We start from the raw sequence: 17,958 nt of genomic DNA on the forward strand, positions 1-17,958 counted from the left end.
ACAGTATGTTAATTTATTTGTCAGATGGGAGGAGGGTTGGGGACTGTGAAAAAGGTGACGGGAGTAAGAAGGACAAATTGCCAATTATAAAAACAGCCATGAGATATAAAGTACAGCATAGGGAATATAATCAGTAATATTGTAATAATTATATATAATGGGTACTAGACTTATTGGAGTAATCACTTTGTAAGTTATATAAATATCTAACCACTATACTACACACTGAAACTAATATAATATAGTGTGTCACTGTAATTGAAAAAAATTTTAAATATTTTAACAAGGGAAATAGTAAAACGCCACATACTTCTTAAGGAAGGTTATGAAAAAGAAACAACAATCTTGTGGCAGTAAATAAGGAGTGGAACCTATCCGTGGCAAAATAATTCTGAGAGGCAGAAAGAATGTATTTGTTATCATTTTAGTCATCTAGTTCTTTACCTTATTCAGAGCATCATCTGTCCCTCCTTCTATTCCTGAGGTTAATGCTAGTGACACAGAAATTTAGAATGAGAGGAAGAAATCTTGCTCAATCTTTCAGATGGCAGGATTTTTAAATTTCCATATTTATTTTGAACATATTAAATTCAAAACTCAGGCTACTACCAAAGTGTGATACTGAGGATATATGATAGTTAAATTGGTAGAGAATACACAAAAACCTCAAGGAAAATAAATAAAATCAGTTGACTCTATGTTGCTACATTCTAAAATCTGGAGAAGTGATAGACTGGATAGTCTATTGTAAATAAAATTTCAACCCAATTTAATGGAGCAATGTTTTGAGCCTATACCACAAGTGAGCCTTTAGGGGAGATGATGTCAAGGACTTCACAATACAGGGGAGAAAAATCTGTACAAATCACTGGTTAGAATTCCACCGGAAAGGCTCCACCACAGTCAAACATTGTGATATTAGGCAAGTCACTTAACTTCTCCATACTTCACATTCCTCAATGAGATAAAAACGCCTACTACTCTAAGTTATTTATGATTACAGGGCAATCTAAGCATGGCTCTTTGCACACTCCCTGGCACACAGAGAGGGCTAAATAAATATTACCCATGTGCATCATCATCATGACAGTATTGTATTAGTACAAGAGGCTAGTAAAGGAAGAAGACAAGTAGGTCAGCCTGTGGGATCAGGAAACTCCTGCCAGAGAGGGAAACCTGAGCAGGTCCAAAGGCAGATGGATGAGAGTATATATATTTCAGGTAACAGGTGCAGCACAGACAGGCACAGAGAGCTGAGAGAATGACATATAGCTTTGGCTCTTCAAGTGGTTTAGGATGGTTCCAATAATGTGTGTGTGTGTGTGTGTGTGTGTGTGTGTGTGTGTGTGTGTGTGTGTACAGATGGGAGGGTATGCTGTTAATGATTAATGAGGCTGAAGGGATAGGAAAGATCAGATCACAAAGAAACTTGTAAGTCCAAGGAAGGATATGACTTTTCTTCAACAATCATATATATATATATATATATATATATATATATATATATATATATATATATATATATATATATATATATAAATAATAGGGAAATATGCTAATTAACAGGGATGCCATAACGGGTCAACCGGACAGGAGGAGGTTGTCGGGGGTGGGGCAGCAGGGGCCTCCACGCTCCTGCGCTGGGGGAGGGCCTGATAAGCAACGACTGGGGCTGCTTCAAGGGCTGGAGAGGGAAGCAGGGCCAGACCAGCAGCGTCCACGGCCGCTGCGGGGCCCAGGGAGCGAGGCAGGGCCGGACCGGCAACTCGAGGGTGGGCGGCACCTCGTGATTTCGAATCGCATGCAGGGCTCCTAGTATTCACTTTATGCATGAAGGTGATCCTCGTGGATGACATCAGTTATACACATAAAAACAAGTAGGTATTTTTAAATTTCAAATATGAAACAGTACAAGCAAACAATGTAAGGTTTTAGTGTCCAGGGTCTAACTTAGGTTCCATGTTATAAAAAAAAAAAGGAGAAAGAGTAAAAAGAAAAAGGGAGGGAAGGAATGAATGAAAGAAAAGAAGAGGAGGAAGGAAGGAAGCAAACATGTGCAGGCAGGCAGGAGAGAGAGACTGATGGCCTGATAGTTCATAAAATCTTCACACTCACCACTTTTAACAAGGAAGGGGTCACATATCTGCTTAGCTTTCCTGTTAGAAGGTAGTGCATTTCACCACACCAAATTCATTCCATGTTTGTTAAAGTAAACTTCCTAAGAGAGGGATAAATCTGCACATGCAGAATTAACATGACAGTTTCCTTAATGATTATTATTATTTTTAAATATATATACATTTTATTTCAGAGAGGAAGGATGAGGGAGAGAGAGAGATAGAAACATCAACGATGAGAGAGAATCACCGATCTGCTGCCTCCTGCACACCCCACACTGAGGACCAAGCCCGCAACCTGGGCATGTGCCCTGACTGGGAATAGAACCGTGAGCTCCTGGTTCATAGGTCAACACTCAACCACTGAGTCATGCCTGTCGGGCAATGATTATTTTTTAAATTGAGTACCTTCCTTACTCAAAGATTCATAGTTTGTACCCATAGAGAAGTTAAGGTAAATTATATGTTTACGGTAACAGAAAAGAGACAGACAGGCTGCCACTCACTTCTCCCGCCTATACCCATTGTTCATACAATTAATCAATCAAGGCCCTTACCAGTACAGCCCTTCTGTGGTCTAAAAATCATTATCAATGCTACGCTATAGTCAATTACAAGTCTCCTTTGAAAGAAATATTTCCTTGGACTACCAAGCCACTTGGTTTGGTTGAGTATATTGCTACACTAGGGAAATATGTGAAGGTAAATGTTATCAGACCTGAATGAGGGGTTAAGGTGGGAATTCCAGAGTGGAGCATAGTTATGGCACAGACTCCAATACTGTCCAAATTTTATTAGTCATTAGCATTCTTTCCTATCCTCTACTTCCCCTTCATGGATAATTGAGTATTGGCTTCCTATGCTTTCACTTGCAGCTCTTTCTGAACAACTCGTAGAGACATATGAAAAAGACTAAATAAGACATATTTTATCAAAGGATTAATTATGGATATAGATTGTTCTACCATAGTCTCCTTAATCAACTATGGTGAGTTAAAGGTAACATAATGTAAAATTCAGAGGAAACCATCTCCTTCATATATATTAAAGTGAACCCAATGTTTGAATATCATAGCTTTTCAGGAAGTCATTACTTCACTTTATATTTTAACTGACATGGAAAATTGTACTTTTCTGATATATTCCAGATAAAATTATACCTAATAGTAAGGGCCATGTTGCAATAAGAACCTTTGAGGTCATAGATTTGAATTTGACTCTCAGCTTTACCATTCACTAGCTGAATAAGAATTATAATCTATGTTAAATGAGACAATGTGTATAAATAGACTTAGCATATTGCCTGTCCACAACAGATACATGACACATATTGGTTATTTTAATACGTATTAGTTATTTGCCTTTCCAAAGAATAAAGCAGGTGGCTAACAAACCCTGACTTCTCTCTTACATTGCTCAACAAGTTTCCATATTAATCATGTTGCTGGTCTTCTATTCCTTTCCCACATCCACTGAGAAGCATTATGTGCTTCTTAATACGTCTTCCAGTATGTCCCGTTTGCCTGATCTTCTTTTTTAAGAATATAGTTTTCCTTGGGCAGTCAATATTTTAGCATATTCCTTAAGAAATATCACTTTCATCTCAATGTTACCTTTGTCACCACACCTAATTTTTAGATATTCACTAAATACCATAGGAGTGGGAGAGTAATAAGAAAATACAGAGTCTACACATACATACCCCACTGTAGCCTACAGGCTCAAATTCAGGAACCAGAGGTTTAGACTAAGAAAACCTGTCCAAAGTCTTATGAAAATTGCACAAAACCTAGCTAAACAGTTCTTCCACTAACAGTCATAGATTGATTATTATAGCTATGGGCAAATTAGAAAACACTTTTATAAGAGACTCATTGTTCCTATTAACTTCATCTTCTATACTCAAGAAGGTTCACATATTCACAAAAAGTTCACTCAAACAGTCTTTAAACCAGGAACATGATATTAAACACAAACAGTCCAGAGAGAAGTTCTCAACATGACTAGGTCCCATCACATGGGTTTAACACAGGCAAGTTGCTAATCCTGGGAGTGGCTGATGTCCAGGGATGACAAAAGGCTGCACAAATGGACAAGAGAAGTACTGAGCACTGGGAGGGAGAGGAATTCTCTCCCAGGTTGGGTTTTTTTTTCTGTGCTAACATGCATAGAAAGAGGTGTCTAAGTCAAAGGCCTCAAAACAGAGTAACTCAAGTCTCCTAATGTTATCACCTGGACACAGAGAACATAAATGCCAACACATGAATAAACATGACTACAGATTTACTATTTCCCTCAGAGGCAGCAATGATCTCATGCAGATATCTATATATCAAACCATTGTAACTCAGGTTCAGGCTGGCCAATGTGCACTGCCAACAACAATTGGGCTTTATTTACTAACCTCAGAAATGGCTGTCTATCATAGAAAGGATCAGTGGCACCAGCTGACTTGGAGATATTATGGATGCTAGAGGCGATCACCTATTAAGACTAACTGAAAAGCTAGAAAACCCACTGTAACAGCCATGGAAGTCAGGACTGCACTGCAGATTATTAATAAAGTAAAACAAAGAGAAAACATATGCCGTGACCATCTAAGTTGCTACCAACTGTGCAACCATTTTCAGCCTATTTCTGAACCATGATTAAAATTTGGGAAAGTTATATACATGAGAGAACATTAAACTCACGGCTCATCTAATAATAGGATGATAATTTATCATTCTCTTACAGGTACAATTATCTAGATCCATGAATATTATCATATTCTTCCAGGTTAAAAAGAGGAAATTGTACAATCAAAAGGTAGGTCCCACCCAACCATGAATGCCCAGCTCAGTCCTGGCGCTGTCAGAAAGAAAACATGGACAGGAGAAGAGGGCTTGCTCCTGCCATGGCCCCTCCCCTGGTAAATTCCACAGAGTGATGGACGGCAGCACGCAGTGGTGCAGCTGGTGATGCTGCTTGGGGGCAAAAAGATGTGTAATGGCCCTTGAGGGGATAAAGCATATCCACAGAAAATAACTCCGGGAGTCTGACATAATCATACAGAATGGCAATAACTACAAACATCCATCAGAAAAGGAAGAGATTAAGTGTTTGAAGTAATCAGGTGAGGCTTCGTGGAGAAGGTGGTGGTTGAGATTAGCTGAAAAAGTCAGAGAGTATTTTCTGTGGATCGAGAAGTAGACGGGGACAAGCACAGTGGGAGACGCTGTCACGATCATCTTGCAGCAAATGAAGGGAGGCCCAAAGAGGAGGCTCTCCCATCAAACAGAAGTGTTGGAAGCCAACTTATCAGAGCCACTTGCATCACAACCCCCTCCTAAAATGATCAGTGCTACATTAGCATACCACTGCTGTGTCTGCATCGATTGATTTTCACATTTCTTTCAGCCAAATCTACAAAATTTGTCTCTTTTGAAAGAGCTATGAAGAGTAGAAACAGATGCACTGCCATATAACTATAACCAATGATACCTAACTGTACTTTCACTCATTTTAATATCTAGATTTAATAATTCAAAGTCAGGCTGAATTACAAATAGTGAAAGCTAAATTTCTGTAGTGATAGAGCAATTATGGTAGAAAAATACAACAGCAGAAAGAGCTCATGCTAAGATAAGGCACATTAATTAAACTATTGTCTGTGATAGATTGCTATACCATCTCCACTAAGGCAAGTTGTTTTACACACACAGTTAGTTACCTTTCAGCAAACTGAGAAGCAGAAGTAGCAATGACTGTCCCCATTTCACAGATGAAGACATGGGGACTGTTAAGATGACTACTTCAGTTTACTGTCACAGAGATAGTTGGCAGCAAGATGTATGAACCCCAGAGGTATCCACTTCAGGTCTGTTCACTGGACTGCTCAGCCCTGGGAATGTACAGTAGAACCAGACATGACACCTGCCCTCAGGGAGCTGACAACTGAGGTGGGAGTCAGCCTAAATAATGCTATTGTAATAATGGTCTCCATTAAAGAACCCCAAAGGCCATATGTTGTACCAAGCACACCACCATTCTCTCCCACCTTGACTGTCCCCCAAACCCATCATGCAGTTGTAACAGAACCCCATGATCCTTATTCCCAGTTACATGAAAAAAAAAACAAAAACTGAGGATCACAGAGGTCAGATAAATAATGGCTAATGCAATAAAGACAAGAATAATCACACCGTCTGTGTGATTACCATGTGCTCAGCACTGGTCTAAGCATATAATCTCAGTATAATACTCACAGTCACTTCATGAGATAGGCCCAATTGTCCCCATTCCCCATTTTACAGATGAGGAAGTGTAAAGTTGAGAGGTTGACTAGGTTGCCAGAAGTCATTGGTAGGATGTTAGGAAAACCGGGGTTTGAATCAAGTTCCATTTCATGCCAGGGCTCTTTATCACTATGTGAAACTATTGGGCAGCCAGAAAAAGAAGGACAGCAGCTAAGTCCAACTGAGTGAGGTGGCTGGCAGGGAAAGCTGCCGGGCAGAGATGACTCTGAAGTGGAATTTTCATGCAGCAGCAGAATTTGGACAAATAAAGGGGGAAAGGTATTCTAGGCACAGAGACATGGAATACTGAACTACTTGGGAAACTGCAAGTAGTTCAGTATTGCTAGAGCACAAGTGGCATATTGGGGGGATACAAACAGAGATGAGAGCGGTGGATAGGCAGACAGGGCCAGATCATGAGAGGTGTGTTGTGAATCACCTACATTAAAGAAGGTCACCCTGACAACAACAGATGGCCATGAAATCACTTCAGAAGTGGTGTGACAGAATTAGATTTATGTTTGGGTAGGTATTCTTGCAGCAGTGGGAGGCTGGGCCACCAGAAAGAAGTGGGGAAGGGGGAAGGGGGAAAGAAGAAGATTGTCAAACTGGAAGCAGTGAGAATACATTCATATACATTAAAAATGACAAGGGTAAAAATCAAGGCAAAAATTCCCAAAGGGGCTTTGCATGCTCCTCTTAGAACATTCTAGAAGGAATGGTGTTTACTTACAGTTGTAATTTATGGTGCATTAGAAAATATATGCAATTATACTAAAACCCATAATATTACAGCTATGGTTACTTAAAATGAGGTTTAAAAAAAAGTTGAATTAAATACTAAATATATTATAAAATAACATAAATATTAAAATATAACATATGCTATAACATGATACTAACATTTTAACATATTTTAAATAAATTTGATATAAATATATATTTTGTATATTAAACATATGATATAATACAATCTATAATTAGATATTATATTATAACTAGTAGCCCTGCACATGAATCCGTGCGCCAGAAGCTCTCTGTGGGGCCTGGAAGCTCCACGCCCGCTGCCCAGAGGCTCTCTGTGGCCCAGAGGCCCTCTATGGCCAGGGCGGGCTGCTTGATTCGTTGCCATGGCAACGAAGCAAGCATTCCACCAGACTGCTCATGCTGCCCACAGCGGCTGCCCCCCAGGGTGGTGGACTCTGGCAGGGCATGAGGGGACTGGGTGCCGCCATCTTGTGGCTATGGGCACTGCCATCTTTGTGATGGAGTGATGGCTAATTTGCATATTATCCTTCTATTAGCTAGGATAGTGTATATGTAATCTATATATAGAAAAACCTAAGCGACCAGCCAACTGGCCAGTAGCTATGATGCGCACTGACCATCAGGGGTCAGATGCTCAACACAGGAGCAGAAACCACAGGCATGGATGCATGGAACAGACTGATGAATCTTGGGGGGAAGGGGGAGGGCAGGAAGAGATTAACCAAAGATCTTATATGCATACTAGAGGCCCAGTGCATGAATCCCTCGACTGGCCTGCACCCTCTCGCAATCTGGGACCCCTCAGGGAATGTCAGAGAGCCAGTTTTGACCCGATCCCCACAGGCCAGACTGAGGGACCCCACTGGTACACGAATCCATGCACCAGGCCTCTAGTATATTATATTGTCACAATACATAAGTATATATTATATAAGTATCAATATATAATATGTACAATTTATATATGTATATATAGTTACATATTACATATTGCATATTATTTTATCATAATATACAATATAGCATATAATATGGCATAATCTACACTAATAAAAGAGAAAGATGCAAATTGACTCACACCAGCCAATCAGGAGTGAGTATGCAAATTAACCCAACAAAGATGGTGGGTTAATTTGCATACACAGGCACTGAGTGGCTGGGGGCGGGGCAAGACTGCGACGACACAGGCGTTCCACATCACCCCAGCCGCTCAGGGTCTCTGGGCAGCATGGGAAGGCAGGGCGAGAGCAGAAAGAGGCAGCTCCGGGGTCGGAGCAGAAAGGCAGTGCCGGCAGCCAGGGAAAGGAAGGCCCATTCTTGCATGAATCTTCATACATCAGGCTTCTAGTATAAAATATAATTAAATATAAATATAGTAGATATTATAGGAGGACCTGGGAAAAGTCAAAGTTCAGAAATGCAAAACTAAAACATTTTAGAATGTTGCCAGGAAGCAGAGTTAATACTTATAGGACCCAGTGACTCTGTGTGTGTGTGGGGGGGGAGGAATAAGGAGGGGAGATGAGTGGGAGAGGAGAAAAGAGCAAGCTTCCTCACTGGAGCCCTGGGTGGATAGCTGAGCTGGAGTCCTTTGCTTAGAGAGCAGTCCTTTGCTAAGAGAATGCATGAAAGAGGTTGAGGAGGGGCCTAGGGGAATGGAGAGGGCCTACAGGACTTCCAAGGGGAGTTGTCCATGAGGCAGCTGAGAGTGAGTGGAGATTATCTATATAAAATAGAACTTTAATCGGTAGGGAACATAAATAAGTAAATTAATAAATTATACACACTGTCAGAATTCCAGACCTATAAAAAAACAAAAACAAAAAACAACACTCTACTACTACCCAACTTAATTTGTGCTTTTTTTTAAAATGAAAAGTTATGGAATTAGAGAACATCAACTATAAAACACTTTCTTCAAAATATGAAACAAACTAGAGGCCTGTAATTGACTGTAACGAAATTCGTGCACGGGGGGTGTGTCCCTCAGCCCAGGCTGCACCCTCTCCAATCTGGGACCCCTCGAGGGATGTTTGACTGCCCGTGTAGACCCGATCCTACTGGGATCGGGCCTAAACGGGCAGTCGGACATCCCTCTCACAATCCAGGACTGCTGGCTCCCAACTGCTCGCTTGCCTGCCTTCCTGATTGCCCCTAACTGCTTCTGCCTGCCAGCCTGATCACCCCCCTAACCATTCCCTTGCCAGCCTGATTGATGCCTAACTGCTCCCCTACCAGCCTGTTTGCCCCTAACTGCCCTCCCCTATAGGCCTGGTCATCCCTAACTGCCCTCCCCTGCAGGCCTGGTTCCCCCCCAACTGCCCTTCCCTGCAGGCCCGGTTGCCCCCAACTTCCCTCCTCTGCTGGCCTGGTCACCCCTAACTGCTCTCCCCTGCAGGCTGGATCACCCCCAACTGCCCTCCCTTGCAGGCCTGGTCCCTCCCAACTGCCCTCCCTTGCAGGCTTTGTTCCTCCCAATGGCCCTCCCCTGCTGGCCATCTTGTGTTCACATGGGGGCATCCATCTTTTACCACATGGGGGCAGCCATCTTGTGTGTTGGAGTGATGGTCAATTTGCATATTACTCTTTTATTAGACAGGAGGATAGAGGCCTGGTGCACAGGTGGGGGCCGGCTGGTTTGCCCTGAAGGGTGTCCCGGATCAGGGTCAGGGTTCCCTTGGGGCGTGGGGCAGCCTGGGCGAGGGGCCTGTGGTGGTTTGCAGGCTGGCCACACCCCCCAGCAACCCTAGCGGAGGCCCTGGTATCTGGGATTTATTTATCTTCTATAATTGAAACTTTGTAGCCTTGAGTGGAGGCCTAGGCCCGCCAGGGTGTGCGGAAAGCTTGGCTTCATCCATTGCCAGGGGCAACTCAAGCCTCCTGCTCTCTCTAGCTCCATGGCTACCACCATTTTTGTTGGGATTTATTTATCTTCTATAATTGAAATTTTGTAGCCTTGAGTGGAGGCCTAGGCCCGCCAGGGTGTGCGGAAAGCTTGGCTTCCTCCATTACCGGGAAAACCCAAGCCTCCTGCTCACTCCGTGGCCACAGCCATCTTGGTTGGGTTAATTTGCATACTCGCTCCTGATTGGCTGGTGGGCATGGCTTGTGGGTGTAGCGGGGGTATGGTCAATTTGAATATTACTCTTTTATTAGATAGGATGCGCCCTACTTCCTGATGGAGGCCAGCTACACCAACAGTGTCATGAGACTGTAAGGCACCCCAAGACTAATTTTCCTGAGACTCAGTTACAGAATATAAAGGGTCCAAGATGACCAGACTCTTGTCACTGGCTTCCATCAGAAAACTCTGAGCCCCCTGGTTCCCACTTAGACTCCTAATGAAAGTAGTTCATACTACAGACATTCTACTCCCACGTGATGACATAAGTCTAATTCCAACAGGCCATTTCACCACAGACCCAGAAGTGCAAGCTCCTACAGGGAGACTGAGGATTGGGGTCATAGCGGAAATCTTCATTTTCTAGGCTGCCAGCAGGTCTGCCTGAACCTCCACAAAACACATACCTTAGTAAGACTAAAATCAGAGCACAGAATAAAAATTGCTTTTCATGCAAAGGCAGAAGAAACATTTTTGTGCCTGTTTCTCCCTGCCTTTCTGGACCTTCCTGGGCTCTAACTCAAGGGTCAGCAAACTTTTTCAGTAAAGCACCAGAATAGACACTTTTGACTTTGTAGGCCACATGGTCTCTGGCGCAACTACTCAGCTCTGCTATAGCAGCAAAAAGGCAGTAACAGACAATATGTAAACAGGCACGACAGTGTTCCAATAAAACTTTATTTGTAAAAACAGGCAGGCTAGATTTTCCTAGGAGACCAGATATGACCGGTGGGCTCTAGTTTGCCACGCCTTTGCTCGAACTAATCAAGTATCAGCCTTTTCTGGCCAATTTGTGTCTCTCCAGAACTTGGCTCAGCTACCTTAGAATACAGGGCATTATTACCCCCCACCTCCCTACCACGAGATCCTCCTACACGAGGCTCTGCTTCCCTGTGGGGGCTACAGTACTTACTTATTAACAATAATGATGAAAGCGTTAACATTTACTGAATGTGCCATGTATAATGTGCCAGGTGTCATGCTAGGTTCTTTATAAACACTGTCTCATTGAATCCTCCAAACAATCTAATGAGATAGGTATATTTATCATATCCACCGCACTGATATAGAAAATGAGGCTGAGAGGGATAAAATTTTCTTCTCATGGTCACCTGGGTGAGGCTGAGCTCTAACCCCAATCTGTCTAGATCCAGAGCCAGAGTTCTTAACTGTCCCCTGGCTGCTTCCCAGAAGCACATGTGCCTGAACAGATAGAAGGTGTATCTGTCCAACTGCTCGTCCTACCCTGTCCTCTGGGGGGCTATCCTTTGTGTTACCTCCCACACCCTGCTGGACAGTGACAGGCCCCAGCAGATGGCACCCATTGCCTCCGGGCTGTGGCTCTTCCACTTGTCACAACATTTTACCACTCAACATAAATACAAGTGCCAAATACCAACGTTATGTGTATGCCTAATTGTCCTCCCTCCAGCAACAGTGACACACCCAAGGGTATCAGAGAGCTGCACGTATCCTCAACGTGTCCCTCAGGATCAGAGTCAGCTAGGGAATCCTGACGTGGCTAGCAATCTCAGAACACAGCATGTGTTTCCCCAAACTATTCCCAACTGAAAATAAGGCTGGGGCGCTGAGAGCAATGGGCTGTGTAAACACACCCAGTAGGGGCCTCAGAGATTGCTGGGTAGGGAGGGCCCTCCTTAGAAGAAAGGATCCAATAGGCAAATTTAAAACAAAGTCAATGAAATGATTTTGAAATCCTGTTCTTATCTTGCTGGTAAAGAGAACCAGATTTGTCGTGCTTTGTTATAATTTCCCCCATTGTGTTTAAGAAAAAAGGGTAAAAATCAACTGTTTTAATCCTACTGTGAAGGTACAGGTCATCATTATACCAATAGAGGAGAAAGGAATGAGAGAAAATGAGTGAAAATTCGTATTCAGCCTGGGAATCACCTTGGTGTCTGAGCTAATCGCCTCTACCCCTCCAGCCTCTCAATCCGATTCCCTTGCATTTGCTGAATAGGTTCCTATGTGGCAGCATGTCATAATTCAGGTCTTGAAGATGAGCCTTCATCCCACCCTCCATCCCACTGATCATCTTGTTATGTGCATTCCTGCACAGTGGTGCAGAGAAGACCGCTTGTGGCTGGGCAAATGGTGCAGAGCAAGTGCTTACCCACTGATTATGCTGTGTGGTTTCCATGCAGGATGTTCTGACATGGGCTTGTGGGACTAAGTCCTTAACACATGTTCGCTTTCCTTCTGTGGCCAGTTGTAAAAAAAAAAAAAAAAAAAAAGAGAGAGAGAGAGAGAGAGAGATGCACTTGATGGATACATTATTTTGAAATAGCTGCCACTGAAGCAATCTGTGTACACGGTATCAGACTTAGAGAGACAGTGAATATGACAGCGTGTGGGCAGGATCTTCACTGCCCACTGCAAGGAACACCTAAGGGACAGATTCCCAGACATGAAGCAGTACGTGGCCAACACACAGCCACTAAAAAGTAGGGATAGTTGTCGAAAAGGATAAAAAAGACTGTGCAAGATAAATGTACTGAAGGAAGAAAAGAAAAGAAGACAGATTGAATTTTTTTAAATGATATAAAAAATCTATACAAGCCCTGACCGGTTTGGCTCAGTGGATAGAGCGTCGACCTGCAGACTGAGGGGGTCCCAGGTTTGATTCCGGTCAAGGGCATGTATGTACCTTGGTTGCGGGCACATCCAGGTGCCTACAAATTACTACCATTTGTAGGCACCTGGATGGAATTAGAGAACATTATGCTAAGTGAAATAAGCCAGTCAATGAAAGAAAAATACCACATGATCTCACTCATTTGGGGATAATGAAAAACATTATAAACTGATGAACAAAAAGATAGATACAAAGGCAGTAAAGCATCAAACAGACTGTCAAATTATAGCGGTAAGGTTAGGGAGAGGTGGGGGAAATAAGAGATCAACTGAAGGACTTATATGCATGTATATAAGAGTAACCAACGGATGCAAAACATTGGGGGGTGAGGGCATGTATGGGAGTGGGGTGGGGGGGCAATGGTAAGATATGTACACATATAATACCTTAATAAAATAAAAAATAAAAAAGTAGTTTTCAATCCTAATTACAGTGTTGCTGCTTCCTCCCCTGCCTCAAAACAGGCATATTGGATACTTCTCTTTGTAGCACTACAGTTTAATTTTTGAAAGTCTGACCAAATGCATTTTCACTAAGTATCCTCTTTGACATTGGCAAATAGAAACAAATAGTGAAGATCTTAACTAAAAGACTAATGCAATATGTATAATGCTATTTGAAATATTTTTTATAAAGAAAAAAAAGAGAGAGAGAACTCCTGGACATGGATAATGGTATAGTGATGGGGGGGGGGGTGTCAGGATGGGGGAGCGGAGTGGAAGAGGGTATAGAGGGATAAATGGTGATGGGAAAAGAAAATATAATAAATAATACATAAAAAACAGCATTACAATTTTGCAATATTACTCACAGGTTTAGATAGCAAACTAATAGCATATTTAACTAAATAAATATATATTAAACTATTCTCACTCCCAAGGACAGATATAAGAACATTTCCTAAGTATGGGAGGATTCACCAATATGAATATTTACCTATGACAAGTTTCTAAAGGTCAAGACTCAGTCTAAAATTTTCATAACTAAACCCACATAAACTGAATTGTTATCTGTCAATAGCTTTGCATATATTCTAGAAGTACTAGATATGCCTTTGAAAAAGCATGAGGTGACTATTATAAATCATGCAGCCATCACTTTTATATCACATTATATGCAAGCACTTCAATAAATATTCAGCTTAATTATTTTTGAATGCTTTTTAAAAAAATCCATGACCTTAATGTTAAATCCAATACCAGGACATAATTTCCTTTAGCCACTCAGTAAAAAATTAAGCAATTTAAAAATGAGTACCCATATATTTTTTTTAACCCTCATGACAGTAGACACTATTCTCAGAAAAGCACTATCCAAGGTCAAAACCAAGAAAAGAGTACTATAGTGCTTAATGCTTCCTCCCCAGAATTCAATATGTTTCTGTTGAAACTAATCTCCAAATACTGCTCAGAATTTCCTGGGAAGACCAAAACTTCCTGGTACAAATAAGACCAACTCAGTGACCAAGCAATAAAGCCTACATATACAAATTTCAATAGTCAGGTTGCTTGGAAACAACCCCATCATAACACCTGCTGGAGAACTATTATAGATAAGTACATAATTGGGTAAAAATACTCAGAATATTCAAGAGTGCAAAGGATAAATTACTGATGTAGAATACTGGCTATTAAAACTGGTCTGTCTACAATGGTTCAGTTCAAAGTTTGTGATGTCTGAATCCCAATGTGTTTTATAAATTCAAAAAGCCAAGTCCAAAACTCACACAACAATAACAAAAAGAGAGCCTGGCATAGAACACATTCAACTAGTGAAATGAAAACAAAAAACAGGATGTGAGCTCTCTATAAAAAATCTAGTCACTGGCCCAAGAATACTTTGAGATGCTACTTCTCATGTTAACACAAAAAAATCCTTCTTCTCAATTCTTTCAGACCTGTACTTCAAGCACTGTAGTTGGGGTGATGGCATATGAAACAAAACTCTTACCAGACATAAACCCCATCCAGAAAAAGAAAAAAAAATTATTTCAATATCCTATAGGCTTACAATACTGTCAATAACAAGCTTTTGTCTTTGGCTTGAATACCAGAGGTTGAATACCAGAATTTTCCATTATCCAAATGATTCCCTTTGCTTACATTTCAGAGTGCTTCACGTAAGCCCTTTAAGTCACCAAGGTCCTAATTAGTGATGAGGAGATACTGTCAGCCTAATCGCCAGCAGGAAGCCACACCTAGGTAGGTTTACAGGAGAAATGGCTATTTTGGTAAGAACTGTTAGTCAGAACATTATAGTTCTGTAACACTAGTTTACAGACCTGAAACACCCAGAATGAACATTTATGTCTTCAGATAGCCAATTTGCCTATGGGAGAATCTGAAGTAACTCAGTTTAAAAAAATGGCTATCCTTAATATAGATCAAAGCTTTTTTTTTTTTTTTTTCCAAAAAGAACACACACTTATGCACAGTCTAGATCCGTGGTCAGCAAACTGCGGCTCGCGAGCCACATGCGGCTCTTTGGCCCCTTGAGTGTGGCTCTTCCACAAAATATTACGGCCTGGGTGAGTCTATTTTGAAGAAGTGGCGTTAGAAGAAGTTTAAGTTTAAAAAATTTGGCTCTCAAAAGAAATTTCAATTGTTGTACTGTTGCTATTTGGCTCTGTTGACTAATGAGTTTGCCGACCACTGGTCTAGATTATTAATAAACTAATGGTCACTGTTCAAATGCCCACTTTATCTTTTTGTTCCCTCTCTTAAGACTTGTAAAAAGAAAAAAAATCATTACTACTAGTATTTCCCAAAGACCAGAGAGGCTGGGCTACAATTCTTCCCCTTCCATCCCAGTTAACCCCAAAATAGCTAAAAATACCCAGCAGCTGACACCTACGTAGCCATCACCACATGCCAATCAGTGTTCTAGGTACATTATATGTGTGTGTGTGTGTGTGTGTGTGTGTAATGTGTATATATACATATATGAGCATATATATATATTCACTTTCATTTATATACATACACATATTGAGTGTGTGTGTGAGTGTGTGCGCCTGTATGTGTATACATACACACTCAATTCTCATAGCAACTCAATGAAAAAGGTTCTCTATATTTCCCATTTATAGACAAGGAAACTGAAGGACAGAGAGACTAAGTAACTTGCCCAAGGTCACACAGCTAATTAGTGGCAAAGCTGGGAATGAGCCCAGACCCAGTGGCTCCAGAGGCAGTGCACAAAGCCATGAGGCTATGCTGCAGAAAACCTTAAACAGCTCAGAGGAGAGTCTGATTGCTCTGCTCAGCAGGAAAGTTTTAGAGGAACATGTCAGAAATTATAGTTTTTACAGCTTCTATAATAAAAAGGATTGGGGACATTTGGGGACAAAGTCATCTTCCAAAACTGCTTTCACACTGTTTCTACATAAACTTTAACTATTAAAAATGAATAGATCCTCTTTTACCAATCTGGTTAGGCAATACTAAGAAAACAAGGTGATGGAGAAATAGAAAGGTAGAGAAGACTACCCAGACTTACAAAGTACTCAAAATACTAACTGGTAAATTAGACCTAGACATTCCAGGAAATACCACATCTGTCATTTCATGAACTGGTCTGTAAGTACTTTAAAAATGAAAGGAGTAATATAAACTTTGGGGAGGACAGTTTGACAAACTATCAATTTGTCTTAAATAATATCCTTTAACTCAGGAATTTCTTGCTTGGCAACTTATCCATAGGAAATAATCAGATATGCTCACAAAAGTTCATCTGTAAAAGTAATTTTAAGTAGGTTCTTTCTAATTTTTCTTAAGGTCTAAAAATAAGGGATATAATTAAATTGATTACATCTATATGATGGGGGGAAATGGGGGCTGAGAATGTTTAATAGCATGGGGAAATTAATAGAAAGTTACATGAAAAGACCAAATTTCTTATACAGTTATATAGCAAATACTATGACCATCTACTTTATATAAAACATTATAACATAAATAATAATTACCTCTGGGTGGTGGGATTAAACTAACATATTCTTTTTTTAATGTTTTCTATGTTTTATAGATCTTCTAACTTGAATAGTTATGAAATTTATAATCTGGAGAGAAAAACCAAAGTTTTTTAGAGGAAAGGCATGTAGTCATGAAGCTTGCATTGCATTGGTCTTGTTTCCTTTTTGGATATCATTAATAGATGATGAGATTGCCTTTCACAGAGAACATGCAGATTTCAGCAAGGGATCCAACAGTCCTCATGACACTCTTGTGAGAAATGTGGGCTGGCTGACAGTCAGGGTTCACAGAGTTGTTATTACTTAAAAGGCTGTATCAAGTATCATAGATGAGCGGACAGCAACAACAGAAAAGTCCTGCTGAGTTCTGACTGTGGCTCATGCACACCATCACTTTTCAAACTCGTGGTTAGTGTAAAGCTAGGAAGAAGAGTTAAATGTGTCATTGGCAGATGTGCAAAGCAGGTAGCAGATACTAATGTTGACTCTGTTTCTGGTACAGAACTTAACACTAATTTGAAACCTTGGGTCTTACCAATCCCATAGCCAGTCCACACACAGCATTTTCCAAAACTAAAAAGTGTTTGTCAAATAAACATCAAAATTAGGATTCAAATAATTCTGACAGGATGAAACCTTGGTCTGAAACCAAGTTGCTATTTAACAAGGTTAATAAACATAAAACAAACATTCAGTTCAATTACAACTTTATAAGTGTTACTTGGCAACAGTTCCTGTGAAGCAATGACCATTCTAGACTAATATCAGTCAATATCAGGAGCATCTCTAATGAAGGGAGGTAACAACCCCATGGGCATCTGAGAGTACTGGGTACATTTCTGACCTTCTTCTCTAAAGAGGGAATTCAACAAAACAGAGTAAGCCCAGAAGAATGTGATTGGGGACATTCTATGTCTGATGAGGAATATTTAAAGAAACTGGGACTATTTAATTAGGAAGGCATTGAAAGGGACTTACCCAATGTTTAAATGTTTGCTCTGTGATTCTGTAAAAGGGGGAATCAATTTTTTTCTTTTATACTGGAA

At 40.9% G+C, this 17,958-nt stretch overlaps 1 protein-coding gene across 2 annotated transcripts in view; it reads right to left on the bottom strand.

The window, feature by feature from the left end:
• KCNN2 (potassium calcium-activated channel subfamily N member 2) overlaps positions 1-17,958 on the bottom strand; it is a 275,099-nt gene that overhangs the window by 127,968 nt on the left and 129,173 nt on the right. The window contains exon 1 of one of the 2 annotated variants that reach the window (XM_080677709.1): positions 12,418-12,497. The exons of the other annotated variant lie outside the window; for it this stretch is intronic. Within the exon in view, the coding sequence (XP_080533835.1) occupies positions 12,418-12,444 (27 nt within the window). The 5' untranslated portion in view covers positions 12,445-12,497. Of the gene's footprint in view, positions 1-12,417; positions 12,498-17,958 lie in introns of those variants that run through there. 2 annotated transcript variants of the gene reach the window in all.

This window comes from Plecotus auritus, assembly GCF_963455305.1.
Source record: "Plecotus auritus genome assembly, chromosome: 7".
Classification (NCBI taxonomy): domain Eukaryota; kingdom Metazoa; phylum Chordata; class Mammalia; order Chiroptera; family Vespertilionidae; genus Plecotus; species Plecotus auritus.